Genomic DNA, 16,338 nt, shown 5'->3' on the forward strand with positions numbered 1-16,338 from the left:
GATAATTCGAATTAATATTTTAAATTGATTTATTGATAATGAATTACTAGTTAAGCAGTTTCGATAACAATTTCAATTTATTTATTTTTTTGTTACCGCCTTATCAATCCTTAATGATTTGATATTTTTTCTTAACAGATTAGTCAAATAACTCGATAGTAAATTAATAAATTATATTTTTATCATTCGATGTATAAAATTCTTGACTTAAGAATTTAATTTCACACTTTTATTTCTGATTGTTTCAAACTCTCGGTTATTCTACAATATGCCAATGTTTACTTTTGAACAAGATGTAATTTGTCAATTCATGTGCCTAACTCATTTGGTTTGTCAGATCGTTTCTAAGTGATTTTCAACGATTTTTTTTATATCAAATCTCGACGATTAAACCGATAACCAAATCAATAACAATGAATAACCAATAAGACAATATTTTAATGATTTTACAAATCGATAACCGATAAACTTTAAAATCAAATCGAATCCACCAATGCACAACTCTATTGTAATGATTAGTGTATATTAAAATATCTTTTAATTATGTGATTCTAAACATGCTATGTTGAAACCTGAAAATTAGAAATAATAGAATTAAAATATTGCTAAAGAAAAGGAATGAAATATTTTAAAAAATAAATTAAAAAGAAAAATAAAACAGATAAGTTGAAGGAATAATATTTTCTTAACAAAAAGGAAAAAGAAATTGCATTTAAATAGGAGGATTTTTTTTTATAGTATATGTGAGTTTGTGCTTATACACGTTTCACTTTAGTATATAACTGAATCTGAATGATATCAATTTTTAATTGTGACTTGTAATAATCGAGAATATTGAAGTCGGTATTTTTCTTGAACTCTCAACAGAGATCCAGCAGTGTCGCTAACTGCTTATTTATTTATTTTTATTCGTAGAATCTTGATTAAATTTAAATTATAAAATAAAAATTTTTATTTAAGAATAACATTTCTAATAAAATATTAATTATATCCAATCCATCGAATTCAAAAATTCTGAATCATTTTTGTAATAAAATATTCTGTCATATTCAGGTCGAATTCGAAAATTCTGGTTTAGTGTGACGGCAGTATTGCAGCCCAACCCCAACCCATGTTGGTAACCGCTTATTTAAAACCCCACCACTCCGCCCAAACTCCAGAAGTTTTTGCGTTGTAAAATTCATCAGTGATTGTGAAGGAAAGGCATCGAAGATGGCAGGGCCTCAGTGCTGCGAGAACCCACCAGCTCTGAACTCAAGCAGCGGACATGGATCTGTATTAGAACTTGGAGGACTCAAAACTTACGTCTCTGCTTCTCCCAATTCCAAACACGCCATCCTCCTCGTCTCTGACGTTTTTGGTACTTACCCTTTTAACCCTTTTGTCTTCTATGAATTTGGGCATCTGGGTTCTGCTCAATTTGCACTTTTATTGAACATTTTTATCAGAAAATTTGAGGAATCTATTGATCAATTTGGTTCATAGAAACATTTTTTTGGGGGAAATATATGGTTGAATTGTGGAAAAAACAAATCGGGTAGTGCTTTGTGAGCGTTAAAGAATGATAATAATGTGTAAATGTTCAATGGAACAGTGGTATACTATTGTTTTTGTAGAAAAATGATCTTTTGTGCAGTAGTTCGCGCCCTTGCTTCTTCTCGTATCTTACTTAGTAAAGCAAACCTGTGGTGCTAGGCGCTCAACTTGTACAAAAAGTGAGGAAGTCATTTTTCTCCATTTGATGGAAAAGGGTTCTTTTGCAAATATGTTCCGGCAATGTAGGGGTAAGGTCAGTACGTACTACCTACCAGACTATACTTGTGTGATTACATTTCCCACAGGATGGGTATGTTCTTGTTGTTATAATCAAACACCAGAAATATAACTAACCTTTGAAAAACATTGCTGTAGTTTAGTTGGACAATCTCAAAGTTGAAGCAAATTGAACAGTAGATGCAAGATAGTCAAAACGCGTTTTGAACGCGTAGTCAAAAAAGGAACAAAACGCATTTTGAACGCGTAGTCAAAAAAGGAACAAAACGCGTTTTGAACGCGTAGTCAAAAAAGGAACAAAACGCGTTTTGAACGCGTAGTCAAAAAGGGAGGTTCAATACGCGGATTTTACGCGTTTCTTGTTTCCTATAAATAGAAGACCTCTTGCCCTCATTTATCCTATCCCAGAAAGAGAGAGTAAGAAATAAATATTTTAGTCTTGAGTGTCCTCTTTAGTAGTTGTTCCTTTTACAAGAGAGAAGTGTTTATTATTGTTTTCTCCTTGTATTTGAGAGCTGTGTACTCCATATTTTTATAGTGAGATCCTTCTACCCTGTGGTTTTTCCCTTCTATCAGTTAGAGGGGTTTCCACGTAAAATTCTCGTCTCCAATTTATTTTCATTATTTTCATCATATCAAACTTTAGTTGTGGTTCTTCCTCCCCCAACAGTGGTATCAGAGCCCTCGGTTATTCTGTCTGTTTTATGCGAAGGTACTATTTATGAATAGTAAATTTGGTGAAAAGTACTATTCACGTGAATAGTAAATTTCACCAACGGTACAGTTTGTCACGATTGTTCGCAAAAATATTCAGAAACGATCTAGAAGGGTGTGAAGCAAATAACAATGTCGAGTACAACAAAGTTTGATGTTGAAAAATTCAATGGGACTAATTTCTCATTGTGGAAAATGAAAATAAAAGCGATATTGAGAAAAGACAATTGCTTAGCTGCAATTGAAGGCAGACCCACAGACTTTGTTGATGACAGCAAGTGGAACGACATAGACAGCAATGCAGTTGCTGATCTACACTTGGCAATAGCTGATCAAGTGTTGTCTAGTGTGGCGGAAAAGCGGACGGCGAAGGAAATATGGGATACTCTTACGGGGTTGTATGAGGCCAAGTCTTTGCATAATAAAATCTTCTTAAAAAGAAGATTGTATACTCTTCGAATGGCAGAATCCATGTCAGTTACTGAACATATCAATACTTTGAATACTCTGTTTTCGCAACTTACAACAATGGGTTGCAAAATAGAGGGTACTGAACGTGCGGAGCTTCTACTTCAAAGTCTGCCTGACTCGTATGATCAACTCATCATCAACCTGACGAACAATACAGACAGTCTAGTTTTCGATGAAATTGCAGCCGCTGTCTTGGAAAAAGAAAATAGGCGCAAAAATAAGGAAGACAGACAAGCAAGTTCGCAGCAAGCTGAAGCTTTGATGATGGTGAGAGGAAGACCAACGGAACGTGGCCCCAGTGGGAGTCACAATCATGGCAGATCTCAATCAAGAAATAAGAAGAATATCAAGTGCTACAACTGTGGCAAGAAAGGGCACTTCAAGAAAGATTGTCGGTTCAAGAAGAAGATTGAACACCCTGAGCCATCAAATGCTCAAGGGAATGTTGCATGTACCTCGGATGATGGCGATATTTTATGTAGTGAGGCAATATCAAATAATGAAGGCAGAAAACGTTTCGCTGATGTCTGGATCATGGACACAAGAGCAACATGACACATGACTTCCAGGAGAGAATGGTTCCATCAATATAATCCTATCTCAGGAGGGTTTGTGTTCATGGGAAACGATCATGCTTTGGATGTTATTGGTATTGAGTCCATCAAAATAAAGATGTATGATGGCACGGTTCGCACCATCCAGGAGGTACGATATGTAAAAGACTTGAAGAAGAATCTATTGTCTTTAGGACAACTAGATGAAAATGGATGTTCATATAAGACTCATGGTGGAGTCATGGGAATATCCAAAGGAGCGCTTGTAGTAATGAAAGCGGAAAAACTTGCGGCAAATCTATATGTGCTTAAAGGTGAAACACACCAAGAAGGAGAAGCATCAACCGCATCAGCAAGTTCATTTGAAGAATCAACGATAATGTGGCATCGTAAACTTGGCCATATGTCGGAACGAGGTTTGAAGATTCTTGCTGAGCAAAAACTTCTTCCATGGCTCAAAAAGGTTTCACTACCCTTTTGTGAGCATTGTGTTACCAGCAAGCAAAATAGACTGAAGTTTAGCAGTTCCTCTGTTAAAAGCAAGGAAATACTAGATCTGGTTCACTCTGATGTCTGGCAAGCACCGGTGGAGTCTCTAGGAGGAGCGAAATATTTCGTGTCATTCATCGATAATTACTCCAGGAGAAGTTGGGTGTATCCAATCAAGAGGAAGGCAGATGTTTTTCTAGTTTTCAAAGAGTTCAAAGCGCGGGTGGAACTTGAATCTGAGAAAAAGATCAAGTGTTTGAGGACAGATAATGGAGGAGAATACACTGGTGATGAATTTAATAACTTCTGTAAATAAGAAGGTATTAAACGGCAGTTCACGGTGGCATATACTCCACAACAAAATGGAGTAGCAGAGCGGATGAACAGAACCTTGTTGGAACGGACAAGAGCTATGTTGGCAACTGCAGGGTTGGAAAAACCATTTTGGGCAGAAGCAGTCAAAACCTCCTGTTATGTGATCAATCGGTCACCATCAACCGCAATTGATCTGAAAACGCCAAAGGAGATGTGGACAGGAAAACCAGCTGATTATTCTCGCTTACATATATTCGGAAGTCCTGCTTATGTTATGTACAACACCCAAGAAAAATCGAAGTTGGATCCAAAATCCAGAGAATGCATTTTCTTAGGGTATGCTGATGGAGTCAAGGGGTATCGCTTGTGGGATCCCACAACCCGCAAGGTGGTAATCAGTAGGGATGTTGTATTTGTTGAAAACAAGATACAAGCAAAAGAAGGTACCACTTCAAAAGAAAAATCAGAGACTACTACAGTTGAAGTTGAAGAAATAGAAGAAGTTCCAGTTTCTTCTGAAGCAGCACCAGAGCACGAAGAACAAGAGCAAGCTGAGATCGAAACTCCAGAAGTTCGACGGTCAACTAGGGAGAGAAGAGAACCAGCTTGGCACTCAGATTATTCTGTGGAGAGTAATATTGCATACTGTCTACTAACAGAAGATGGAGAGCCTTCAACTTTTCATGAGGCTATGAAAGGCCAAGAATCATCTCTTTGGATGGCAGCAATGCAAGAAGAAATTGAAGCTCTTCATAAAAATAAAACATGGGATCTTGTTCAATTACCACAAGGAAGGAAGGCCATTGGAAACAAATGGGTCTACAAGATCAAACGCAATGGTAATGATCAAGTGGAGAAATATCGTGCAAGATTGGTGGTGAAAGGATTCGCTCAGAAAGAAGGTATAGACTTCAATGAGATATTTTCTCCGGTGGTTCGACTCACAACAATTCGAGTGGTCCTGGCGATGTGTGCTACATTTGACTTGTACTTGGAGCAGTTAGATGTCAAAACTGCATTTCTTCATGGAGAACTTGAAGAAGAAATTTATATGCTCCAACCAGAAGGTTTTGAAGAACAGGGAAAAGAGAACTTGGTTTGCAGGTTGAACAAATCTCTATACGGTCTCAAACAGGCGCCGAGATGTTGGTATAAGAGATTTGATTCCTTCATTATAAGCCTTGGATACAACAGACATAGTTCAGATCCTTGTGTTTATTACAAGAGATTTGGTGATGAAGACTTTGTTATTTTGCTGTTGTATGTTGACGACATGTTGGTAGCAGGCCCCAACAAAGACCGTCTCACAAATTTAAAGGCACAGTTGGCTAGGGAGTTTGAAATGAAGGACTTGGGACCAACAAACAAGATTCTAGGGATGCAAATTCACCGAGACAGAAATAATAGGAAGATTTGGCTTTCTCAAAAGAACTACTTGAAGAAAATCTTGAGACGCTTCAAGATGCAAGACTGTAAGTCAGTTTCTACCCCACTTCCTATTAATTTCAAGTTATCCTCAAGTATATGTCCTAGCAATGAAGCAGAGAGGATGGAGATGTCTCGAGTACCGTATGCATCAGCAGTGGGAAGTTTAATGTTCGCTATGGTATGTACAAGACCTGACATTGCACAAGCAGTGGGAGTGGTTAGTCGATACATGACTAATCCTGGTAGAGAGCATTGGAATACTGTTAAGAGGATCCTGAGATACATCAAGGGTACCTCAGATGTTACAATGTGTTATGGAGGATCAGACTTTACTGTTAAAGGTTATGTTGATTCAGATTATGCAGGTGATCTTGATAAAAGTAAGTCCACCACAGGTTATGTGTTTACTCTTGCTGGAGGAGCTGTAAGCTGGGTTTCAAAACTGCAATCTATCGTGGCTACATCTACGACGGAAGCAGAATATGTAGCAGCTACACAAGCTAGCAAAGAGGCAATATGGATGCAGATGTTATTGGAGGAGCTCGGGCACAAACAAGAGAAGATTGCTCTGTTTTGTGACAGTCAGAGCGCTTTGCATCTTGCAAAGAATCCGGCATTTCATTCAAGAACAAAGCACATACGAGTTCAGTATCACTTTGTCCGTGAGAAGGTGGAAGAAGGCAGTGTGGATATTCAGAAAATTCACACTAATGACAACCTGACAGATATGTTTACGAAGCCGATCAACAGTAACAAGTTCATATGGTGTCGATCTTCTATTGGCCTAGTAGAAACGTAACATTGCAGTAATTGGGTAGAAAGGATGGTGTGAAGACTTAATTGATTCTCAATTAAATCTTCAAGTGGGAGAATGCAAGATAGTCAAAACGCGTTTTTAACGCGTAGTCAACAAAACGCGTTTTGAACGCGTAGTCAAAAAAGGAACAAAACGCGTTTTGAACGCGTAGTCAAAAAGGGAGGTTCAATACGCGGATTTTACGCGTTTCTTGTTTCCTATAAATAGAAAACCTCTTTCCCTCATTTATCCTATCCCAGAAAGAGAGAGTAAGAAATAAATATTTTAGTCTTGAGTGTCCTCTTTAGTAGTTGTTCCTTTTACAAGAGAGAAGTGTTTATTATTGTTTTCTCCTTGTATTTGAGAGCTGTGTACTCCATATTTTTATAGTGAGATCCTTCTACCCCGTGGTTTTTCCCTTCTATCAGTTAGAGGGGTTTCCACGTAAAATTCTCGTCTCCAATTTATTTTCATTATTTTCATCATATCAAACTTTAGTTGTGGTGCTTCCTCCCCCAAACAGTAGAAACAAATACTTGTTCTGGATTAGCAAGGACAAATAGATGTATATGGGAGAAGAAAAAAACTCCACACTTCCTTTTTCAGCACTACTTCTTTCGTCTTATTGTATGAGCCATTTTCTATTTTGGAAGTTAAGCAGATCTTTCTATAACTACAAATGTTTCATTTCAAATGTTGGATATTAGACTGGAAATTAGATGTTTTGGCAGTTGATATTCAAATTCTAAGTCAAAATATTAATGAAGAAAATTAGATGTTTTGACCCCTGGTAATGTTAAACATCTCTCTTTTGAGCTGAAAGAAGTATATTATGGTATAAGGATTATTGTTATTATTTATGTTGAAGACAATCTCTTAATGTAATGAATACTTTACAGGTTATGAAGCACCAAATCTGAGGTACGCACTGCTTCTCAAGTTCAGCTTGGAGTTGTCTCATAGTTACTTCTAAAATTACTTTTTCTTTTCCACTTCACTATTGTTACTTTTTCATATATGTCTATACTAATGTTTGTACCATATGTATTCTCTTGGATGCTTCTCTATTGTCAACAACTACATTTCTTTCTTTCATAGGTGTAACAGTATCATGTACAACCGCAACTATAACAACACACAACAACATACCCAGTGTAGTACCATAAAGCGAGGTTTGGGAGGATAGAGGGTACGCAATATTTACCCTACCTAAACAGCCTAGAGAAAGAAGTAACGGAAGTATAAGAAACATCAAATTATAACAAAAAACAATAGATAGTAATAATATGATAATCAAGGTACAAGGAATAACAAAGAGCAACAGAAATCGAAGGACAAGAAACTACAGAAGCAATACCATGACTACTTATATGAATGGACTGCAAGACAACGAACTGCTACCTACTAAACAACCACAACTCTTTTTAAAAAAACTAAAGTGTCGATGCTATAGGGTGCTTCTATCTGTTGATAACTTTAGGTTTTGCTTCTTAGAGATCAACAATACAAAATACAACCACAAATCCATCAGAACCAGAAGAGAGAGAGAGAGAGAGAGAGAGAGAGAGAGAGAGAGAGATTGAATTACAGGTTTTACCTATATAAAAAGAAGTCTGAATTACAGATTTCAGGTGATCCAATGATCTTGTCTTTGTATCTTTTTGTTTACGTTTCAATGGAAGAAGTAAGGGTGATTGTTCTTTCCATTTTTTCCAGTAATTAAGCTGCAAGAAGTTTCTATTTTATATTGGGCTGATTCCAAAACTTAACTGCTGTTATGTAGGAAGCTTGCTGACAAAGTTGCAGCTGTGGGTTACTATGTGGTGGTTCCTGATTTTCTTTATGGGGATCCTTACATTCCTGAAAATAAGGAGAAGACTATACAAGTCTGGTTACAATCACATGGAACAGTATGCCGTCTGATTGATTCCTTCTTGTAATATTGCCATAGATTTGCATTAAGAATAAAAGGAGGCAACACCATCATTATCAGAGTTTTCCATTAACTTGACCATGCTTGGGAATGTCATTGTGCAATATCATTATTATCAGGCTTACCCCCATGACATTTGTTTTTTCTTTTGTTCTGTTAGGATAAAGGATTTGAAGATGCAAAGCAGGTTATTGCAGCTTTAAAAGATAAAGGCATATCTGCAATTGGAGCTGCAGGGTTTTGCTGGGGTGGTAAGTTGTTCAACTTTCTCTTCATCCCTTGCCTCGGAATGTATAGGGTCAATTTCTTCAAGTTTTCTGAGATTCTGACCTTCTGTTTTCATAACAGCCAAGGTGGTGGTTCAACTAGCTAAGTCTGACAACATTCAAGCTGCAGTGCTATTGCACCCTTCATTTGTCTCTGTGGATGATATTCAGGGTATGATTGTTTTTTTACCAAAATCATTTGTAATCGGATTGAGCTATTACTCCAGGATTTTATACAAGTGTGTTGCATATGGGATATATAGCATTTGATGTCTCAATGGCACTAGAATACTGGTGACTTGTTCAGTCAAGTTAGGCTTTCTCTGCGTGAGGAGGGAGATCAGTTTAATGTTTAGTACTCCAAGTCCAAATATTGCCGTTCTATCGTTCAAAGTCTAGATTCATTCTAATATGAAATATTATTAAGTGCTTTCTGATATTCCTACTTCTTAAGTAGTTTTTGCTATTAAATTATTTTTTGAATTATGATGAGTTAATTGAACTGCAGCATTTTTTAAAATTTTTCCTGTTTCCTTTTTTATCTTTACTTTTTCCCTCTCCCAAACGGAGCTGATGATGTATCTATTTACAGAGGTGAAGGCACCAATAGCTATTTCAGGAGCTGAGATAGATCAGTTATCTCCTCCTGAGTTTGTTAAACAGTTTGAGGAGATTTTATCATCAAAATCTGAGGTACGCAAATATTCCTATGTTTAAAGATGTCTTTATTTTAGAAAGATTTATCTGTGAAATAGTACACACCTCTTTATTTGGTGGATGTATTGAGATAAGTGGATGCCTACTTTTATGAATTTCTTAGAGCGTTACAGAGTTCTAGATGCTTCTTTTGTTGCCATCCCTAAAAACAGGTGGACAGCTTTGTGAAAATTTATCCTGGTGTTGTCCATGGGTGGACTGTGCGATACAACGTAGAAGACGAGAAGGCTGTGCAGAGTGCTGAAGAAGCTCATCAGGATATGTTGGACTGGTTTACCAAGCATGTCAAGTGAGTCGAAAGAAACCCAGCAGTTGAAAAATTAGCCATTATAATAGTTATGGAGCTAATTATGGATAAACTCCGTATTGTATCTTTTACGTAAAAGAAGATTTATCTTGCTATGGTTAAGTGAAATGTACTGTGTCCATAGTTTGTTATGCATTTTGCCTGAGAACTATAAGCAGTGTGCATTTCTGGAACTGGATGTTCAGTGTATTAATTAAATGTTTACAAGATTGGCTATTGTGTGTACTTTCTCTAGGAAAAGGCGTTATTGCGGAAGTCTTTTAACAGTTGGAACTGAAAAATAATCTTTATCTGTGCGACTATGAACTCTAAATAACATCAAAACGACTCGCTTCTCTTACATTTATTGAATTTTTAAATCTCTCCCACAATCATTTAAATTACGTAAACCAATATTTATAAATTCAATAATATGTATCATAGAAATCCCCAAGGAGAAAACATGACAGACATAGAGCTCTAATGGGAGATAGCGGGAGAAAGAAGAGAGTTTTGGAGGAAAATCGAAGTAGAACAACAGGTTTATGTATGCACAATAAGAAGAACAATTCTACTAGCATATAAGGAGAGAGACAACTGACATATTACTGTTTTCTTAAAGAAGGCTCCAAAAACATGGCTGCAAGCCTTGTTGACTCATCCCAATTTGGATGTCACAGTTGATTATTACGGAAACAATATGGAAATAGTGGATATCATGAAGAGATATAGGGATGGGATAATCCTACAGAGAAGTTTGAATTGTCACACTTTGATTCTTTTTCCCAAGGTTTCCCGTTGATTGATAAGTGGTTTGACATTGCATTTCAAAATGGTGTGAAAGATCTGGTCTTTAACGTTCCTAGATATTCATCATACCACTCTACTTAAACGTTGTCCCTTGATAGACAATTTCATATGTGATTATTGCGATGGGTTGGAAATGTAGAAATCAGCATGTTAAAATTGAAGCACCAACTCTCGAACAGTTGTCTTATTTTTGTGTTCTAGAAGAATCTCCTATGTTGGATATTCTTGATGTTCCAAATTTGGTGTCAGGAGATCAAATTTCTGAGACTTTTGTGGATGCTAATTTTCAATGGAGTTGTTATCCTAGGAGACTAATTCTTGAGTCAACTAGTAAAACGATTGCATCTTTCATGGACGTTCTAATGTATATGAAGAGTCCGAATCATTATACTTCTCATGCAAGCAAGCCTTTGCATAGTCAAGGATACAGAAAGACAGTACGTATGTCTGGTGTTCTGTTTTTTTTTTATTTTTGCCGATGACTTGGTAAGTGATATCCAACACTATCTATTAACTTTCAATCGTGCTGCTCACAGTACAGATCGGCGTGAGACCTGTCTATGGGAACTTATGTACAAAAGTTGCTGCACCAGTTTTCGTTCTACAATTACGTGATGTTGCCAACATTGGTTTTCTTTCAACGAACTTTCTTAACATTCCATTCCATGGGTGTCTCAGAAAGACAATCTCCCTCCCTATCACCTTTTAATTTGTTGTGCATTCGTCTGCATTCAACTTTATACTTCTTGTTGCTGAAAATTAACGATAGAATACAGAGTGTAGCCAACCAAAATTGAGATCACAGAACTGAAAAGAAATATATATGGCTTTGCCTATTCTGCTCAGCAAAAGCATTTGTTATTCTGGATTTACAGCAAAAACTCACATTATAATCATATTGACAATGAATATGATTTTAATATGCAAGTTCAGTACTACTATTATTTTCCGACCTTTTCCACTTTCGTTAGATGAAAAGGGTATACCTAAGCCATTGGTGTAAGGTAGGGATATATGTGAACCACTTTTATAACAAGGTGTATCTCAGTTAAATCACAAACTTGAATAGTATATCAGGCCATCAAGCCCTTTTCCCTTTAATTTTTTCTTGGATAAGGTGATTTCTCTTCTCCTGATAATTACTTTGTTGTGTATGTATGAATACGATTGATTAGAAAAGAGAAATCGATTTTGTGCTTATTATATATTTCTTTCCAGTAATTTTAATAAGTATCCAACAACAACAACAATCCAGACCTTATTCCTACTAAGGTAAGACGACTGTTTTCGAGAGACCCTCTGTGACACCCCCCAAAAATTTTCCCTAAGATTCGGACCCTTCTTGTATTCGTGTAGGGTTGAACTCAATTATTGTGAAGTATATGCATGAGTTAAGATGAGTCCCTGAGTAATTGAAGAGTGTTGGAGGTGATGTGGGGTCACAAAGGACCCCTAGGACCAAGCTAAGTCCACAAGATTCGTCGTGGCTAAGTTTTAGGATGAGCTCGTATAAGGGGTCGATTTCTAACGACCCTATCTTTTGAAAGACGACAATCTGAGTGGCCCACGACCTATTAAATTAAAGGTCGTCGAGTTTTCTTTCCAACGCCACCAAGAATGTAATTGTTGGAGTTCGGAGTCAAAAGATATGACAATCCTAAGACGAACTAGCACGGCAGGAATTTCAGGCCTGGGATGCAACTGCTGGAAATCTGAGCTTGGCGCCGCAGTGGCGCGATGCACCACTATCGCGCCAGGAACAAGCCTCAGTAGTTTGGTCCCTGGCGCGGCGCGCCACTACGAGGTGTGCAGGGTTTTCAAGCCTATTTTCCAAAACCCAGAAAACTTGGGCTTGGCGCTGTAAGGGTGCGACGCACCACTATCGCGCCAGGAACAAACCTCAGTTGTTTGATCCTTGCCGCGACGCGCCACTAAAAGATGTGCAAGTTTTTAGCCTATTTGACTTCGCGCCAAGGGTATTTTTGGCCTATTTTCCAGATTTTTGAAGAAAGGACAATTTGGGAATTGTCCCAAATTATATATGTATCATCCTTAGCATGTTTTGGGACCATTTTCAATCCCTCACTCTCTCTCTAAAAGCCCTAGAAAATTTCCCTCTCCTCTTCTTCTTCTCCAAATCCTTCTCCAACAAGAAGTGCCTCCAAGAGCTTCAAGATTCAAGCTTTCCATTGAATACCCAACATCAAGGTTTTCTTCAAGTCTTGTCTAAGGTATGTAAGGCTACTCAAAACATAGGTTGAGTCCACCCATGTTCCCTACACTTTCTTTGAGGTTAAATGTTCATAAAAAATGGAGTTTCTTGATAGGCCTATGTCCAAATGAGTCTTGTCATCCATTAATGTGATTCTTCTTATGATGATGTTGTTGAGACAAGAAATTTCTAGAAAGAACCTTCATGTGAGTATGAGTTGATGAATATGAGTTGTTAAACATGCTTTATTGATTTTCTTAGCTATGTGGATTATGACAAAAATGCTAATTCTCTTAACTAGGTTGTTCATTTTAAATTGTTGGTCTAAAACCTTGGAGTTGTGATGAGTTCCAAAGATGTGTTAAATGAATAGAGAAATGATTGGATATGTTTGTATGTTGCTATAAATGTACATTTAATCTACTCTTGAAAGATGTGATTGGGAGAGATTTAATTGTGCTAGAGTTGATGAGTTGACAAGGTTGTAAATGAGACTTGTCGATATGATTTGATTGAGTTGATGGGATAGAGTTTTATGAGCATTGAGTCTTGGGAGGAGTATCGAGCGCCAAGTGGGTAAGAGTATAGTCCATACTCGAACCCCATGAACTATACCGCCAACGTAGGAAGGGATTGAACCATTAAAGTCGGATGATTCCCATGGGATCGAACCGTTAAAGTCGGATGTTTCCCATTTTATTATCCTGAAATGATAGGACTTGACTGATCGATGGGATCCATGATTGGTTGATTCGTTCATACCCTAGTAAGGTATGAACGGACGTGGCAATAACGTCGGTTTGTTGTACTATCACTGGCTCATAAGTGATGGTTGTCGGATAAGAGAAACTCCCATAAAGGTCTTGATAGTACTCTGAGTCGGATTGAGTTGAATGATATGTGATTGATCCCGTCTAAACCATATTCTTGTTTAGACTTAGGGCACTTGATCGAGTTGTTATTTCTCTTGAGTTGTGATTCCGAGTTGGTTTGATTCTTCCTTGATGTTTGTTTCATTCAGCCATTTTACATACTCGTACATTCCATGTACTGACGCCATTTGGCCTGCATCGTTTCATGATGCAGAGACAGGTACTAGAGATCATCAACCGGCGCACCGTTGAAGATCCACACACTCCCAGCTAGTTGGTGAGTCTTTCTAGTTTCCGGAGGATGTTGAGTTTCTTGTATAGTTTTGTGTTGTTTCCTTTATTTTGATTGTTGGTAGCCATAGGCTTGTCATTGGCACCTCCCAAATTGTTGATAGAGGCTTCATAGACCGGAGTGTATAAATGTTGGATTGTTCCTTGAGTAGTTCTTCTTTAACTGCTTGTTGATTTGATAAGTTATTTGGCCTTTGACCCTAAATTATGAATAGTACTTCATTGATTGAGTCTTCCGCTGAGAGAATGTGTTCGAATGAATGTGTGACTGGACCAGGTGGTTCGCTTGGAGGCCAGAAATGGCTTTCGAGTGCCGGCCACGCCTAGGGTACCCTCCCGGGGTGTGACACCCTCGGCTCAAAAGAAGCATAAAAAGAGGTCAGATAAGGCTAAGAAGTTCAAAACGATATGGAAAAGCAAATAACGAATAACACAAATAACGAAAGAGACACAGATAAAATAAAGTAATCAAAGTACAGAAAGTAATAGAAAGATAATAACAGAAGTTAGAGCACAAGAAATTATAGTGCGCTAATGCGCTTACTAATACGGAGGAATAACGAAACTATGTACTTGCCTTCTACCCTAATATGGGTCCTCCACACCCTCCTATCTAAGGTCATGTTCTCGGTAAGCTGTAACTGCGCCATTGTAACACCCCAAAAATTTCTATGCCAAGACCCGAACCATTTCTCATAGGCATATAGGATCGAACTCGATGAATTCTAGTTGTATATATAAGTTAACATCAATTACTAAGTAATTGAAGGGTATTAGATGTATTTAGGGTCATAAGGGATCCCTAAAACCAAGCCAAGTCCAAAGAATTCGTCTTGGCTAATTTTCCGAATGAGTTTGTATAAGGGTCAACTTCAAACGACCATATCTACTGGAATATAGCGAATTGGGTGGACCATACCTATCAAATTAAAGGTCTTTGAGTCTTCTTTCCAACGCCACCAAGATTGCAATTTTTGGAGTTTGGAGTCAAAAGTTATGATCATTTTACGACAAACTATCACTGCAGAAATTTTTGGCCTGGCGCTGCAGTGGCGCCCGTGCCACTATAGCGCCCGCGCCACTATAGCGCCCGCGCCACTATAGCGCCCAAAACTAGCCTCAGTAGTTTGGGTGCTGGCGCGGCGCGCCAGCTATCGCGCCAACAGGGTTTTTGGCTCGTTTTCCATATTTTAAGGTCATTTTAGTCTCTTTTTTGTTTCAAACCAAAGTGAGGTCGTTTGGGGACTAAATTGACCCTATCTAAAGATCCTAAACCTTCTAACTCTCTCATTTTTTCTCACAATTAGACTCAATATACTAAACTCCTCTCCTCTCAAACTCTCCCAAGAGCTTCAAGGCAAGGTTAGGGTTTCCAATTCAAGACACTCAAGTCTCAATTCTTCCTCAAGTTCTCATAGAGATTTTATGTCCCCAAGGTATGTGGGTTTTCATCCATGGGTTCTTCCACCCATGGAGCCCAAATGTTTTTCTCAACTTTGTATATAAATTCTAAATGATGAAATCTTATGGTATTTTACATGATGATTCAAAATGCATATATTATGGTATACTTGAAGCTTATTATGTTTAAATGGATATGTTGACTCTTAATTTCAAGTGATGAGTTTTTAGGGATTTTCATACTACGATTTCAAATGTATAAATTCTTGAATATTTGAAGTTTATTACCTATATTGACTTATGTAGATTCATATTTACATGAAATGGATAGTTTATCAAGGTACTTATATGAAGGTTTGAAAGTAGTTTTAAAGTGCATATGGTGGGTTATTTTAAGATGTTTGATTAGATGCATTCATATCATGCATACAAGTATTCTTTAAATGTATTTGAAAGTTATATGAAATGAACCCACCTAGTTTTCTTATGTTGAAATGAAGTTGAAATGAAAGTTTATGAAGCAAATGCCTATGTTTAAGGGAGTCTTGTGAAATGATTGAATGCTTGATCGATGAAAGGGCTTCTTAGCCAAAGTGAGGTTTCAATGTGAAAGGATAATTCTCACATTGAATCAAATGAAATGTTTAAGGTTATGATATGACATGTTTGACCTCCCTATAGGCCGTCAATGCTTTTGAACATTTTTCCCAAAATGAAAGGTCCGATTAGCATGGTACCCGGAATGCCATCACTGATTGTAGACCTAATTTTCTTATAAATCAAGGTTCATTAGTAGAACGGTAAATAGGGCATGGTAGTCATGATGATATTATAAACCAAAGGTTTTAATGAGCTATTCCACCGATGATGATTTGATGTCTAAAGTTATACAATGCTTATGTTATTATGATATATAAATATTATTTCGTGGGATTTGACCTAGCACCGAATGTAGCATGTAGATGGGGACTCGACCTAAGGAGTCCTTAAGTAAAGTCTCATGTTGCATT

The 16,338-nt window shown here is 37.4% G+C and overlaps 1 protein-coding gene across 1 annotated transcript; it reads left to right on the forward strand.

The window, feature by feature from the left end:
- The first annotated feature begins 1,070 nt into the window (after nt 1-1,070).
- Nucleotides 1,071-9,972, forward strand: LOC129882854 (endo-1,3;1,4-beta-D-glucanase-like). The gene is made up of 7 exons (XM_055957342.1): nt 1,071-1,360; nt 7,440-7,461; nt 8,324-8,450; nt 8,634-8,724; nt 8,822-8,911; nt 9,332-9,432; nt 9,609-9,972. The coding sequence occupies exons 1-7, from the start codon at nt 1,213-1,215 to the stop codon at nt 9,747-9,749; spliced, it is 720 nt and encodes a 239-aa protein (XP_055813317.1). The 5' UTR covers nt 1,071-1,212; the 3' UTR covers nt 9,750-9,972.
- Nucleotides 9,973-16,338: the final 6,366 nt, after the last annotated feature.

This window comes from Solanum dulcamara, chromosome 3 (genome assembly GCF_947179165.1).
Source record: "Solanum dulcamara chromosome 3, daSolDulc1.2, whole genome shotgun sequence".
NCBI lineage: Eukaryota > Viridiplantae > Streptophyta > Magnoliopsida > Solanales > Solanaceae > Solanum > Solanum dulcamara.

Excerpts from the sequence above, each read along its gene's own strand:
- LOC129882854 (XM_055957342.1), top strand. The coding sequence starts at position 1,213 with ATGGCAGGGCCTCAGTGCTGCGAGAACCCACCAGCTCTGAACTCAAGC. Across the intron at positions 1,361-7,439 it reads CCTCGTCTCTGACGTTTTTG|GTTATGAAGCACCAAATCTG; the intron begins GTACTTACCCTT and ends AATACTTTACAG. Across the intron at positions 9,433-9,608 it reads TTTTATCATCAAAATCTGAG|GTGGACAGCTTTGTGAAAAT; the intron begins GTACGCAAATAT and ends CCCTAAAAACAG.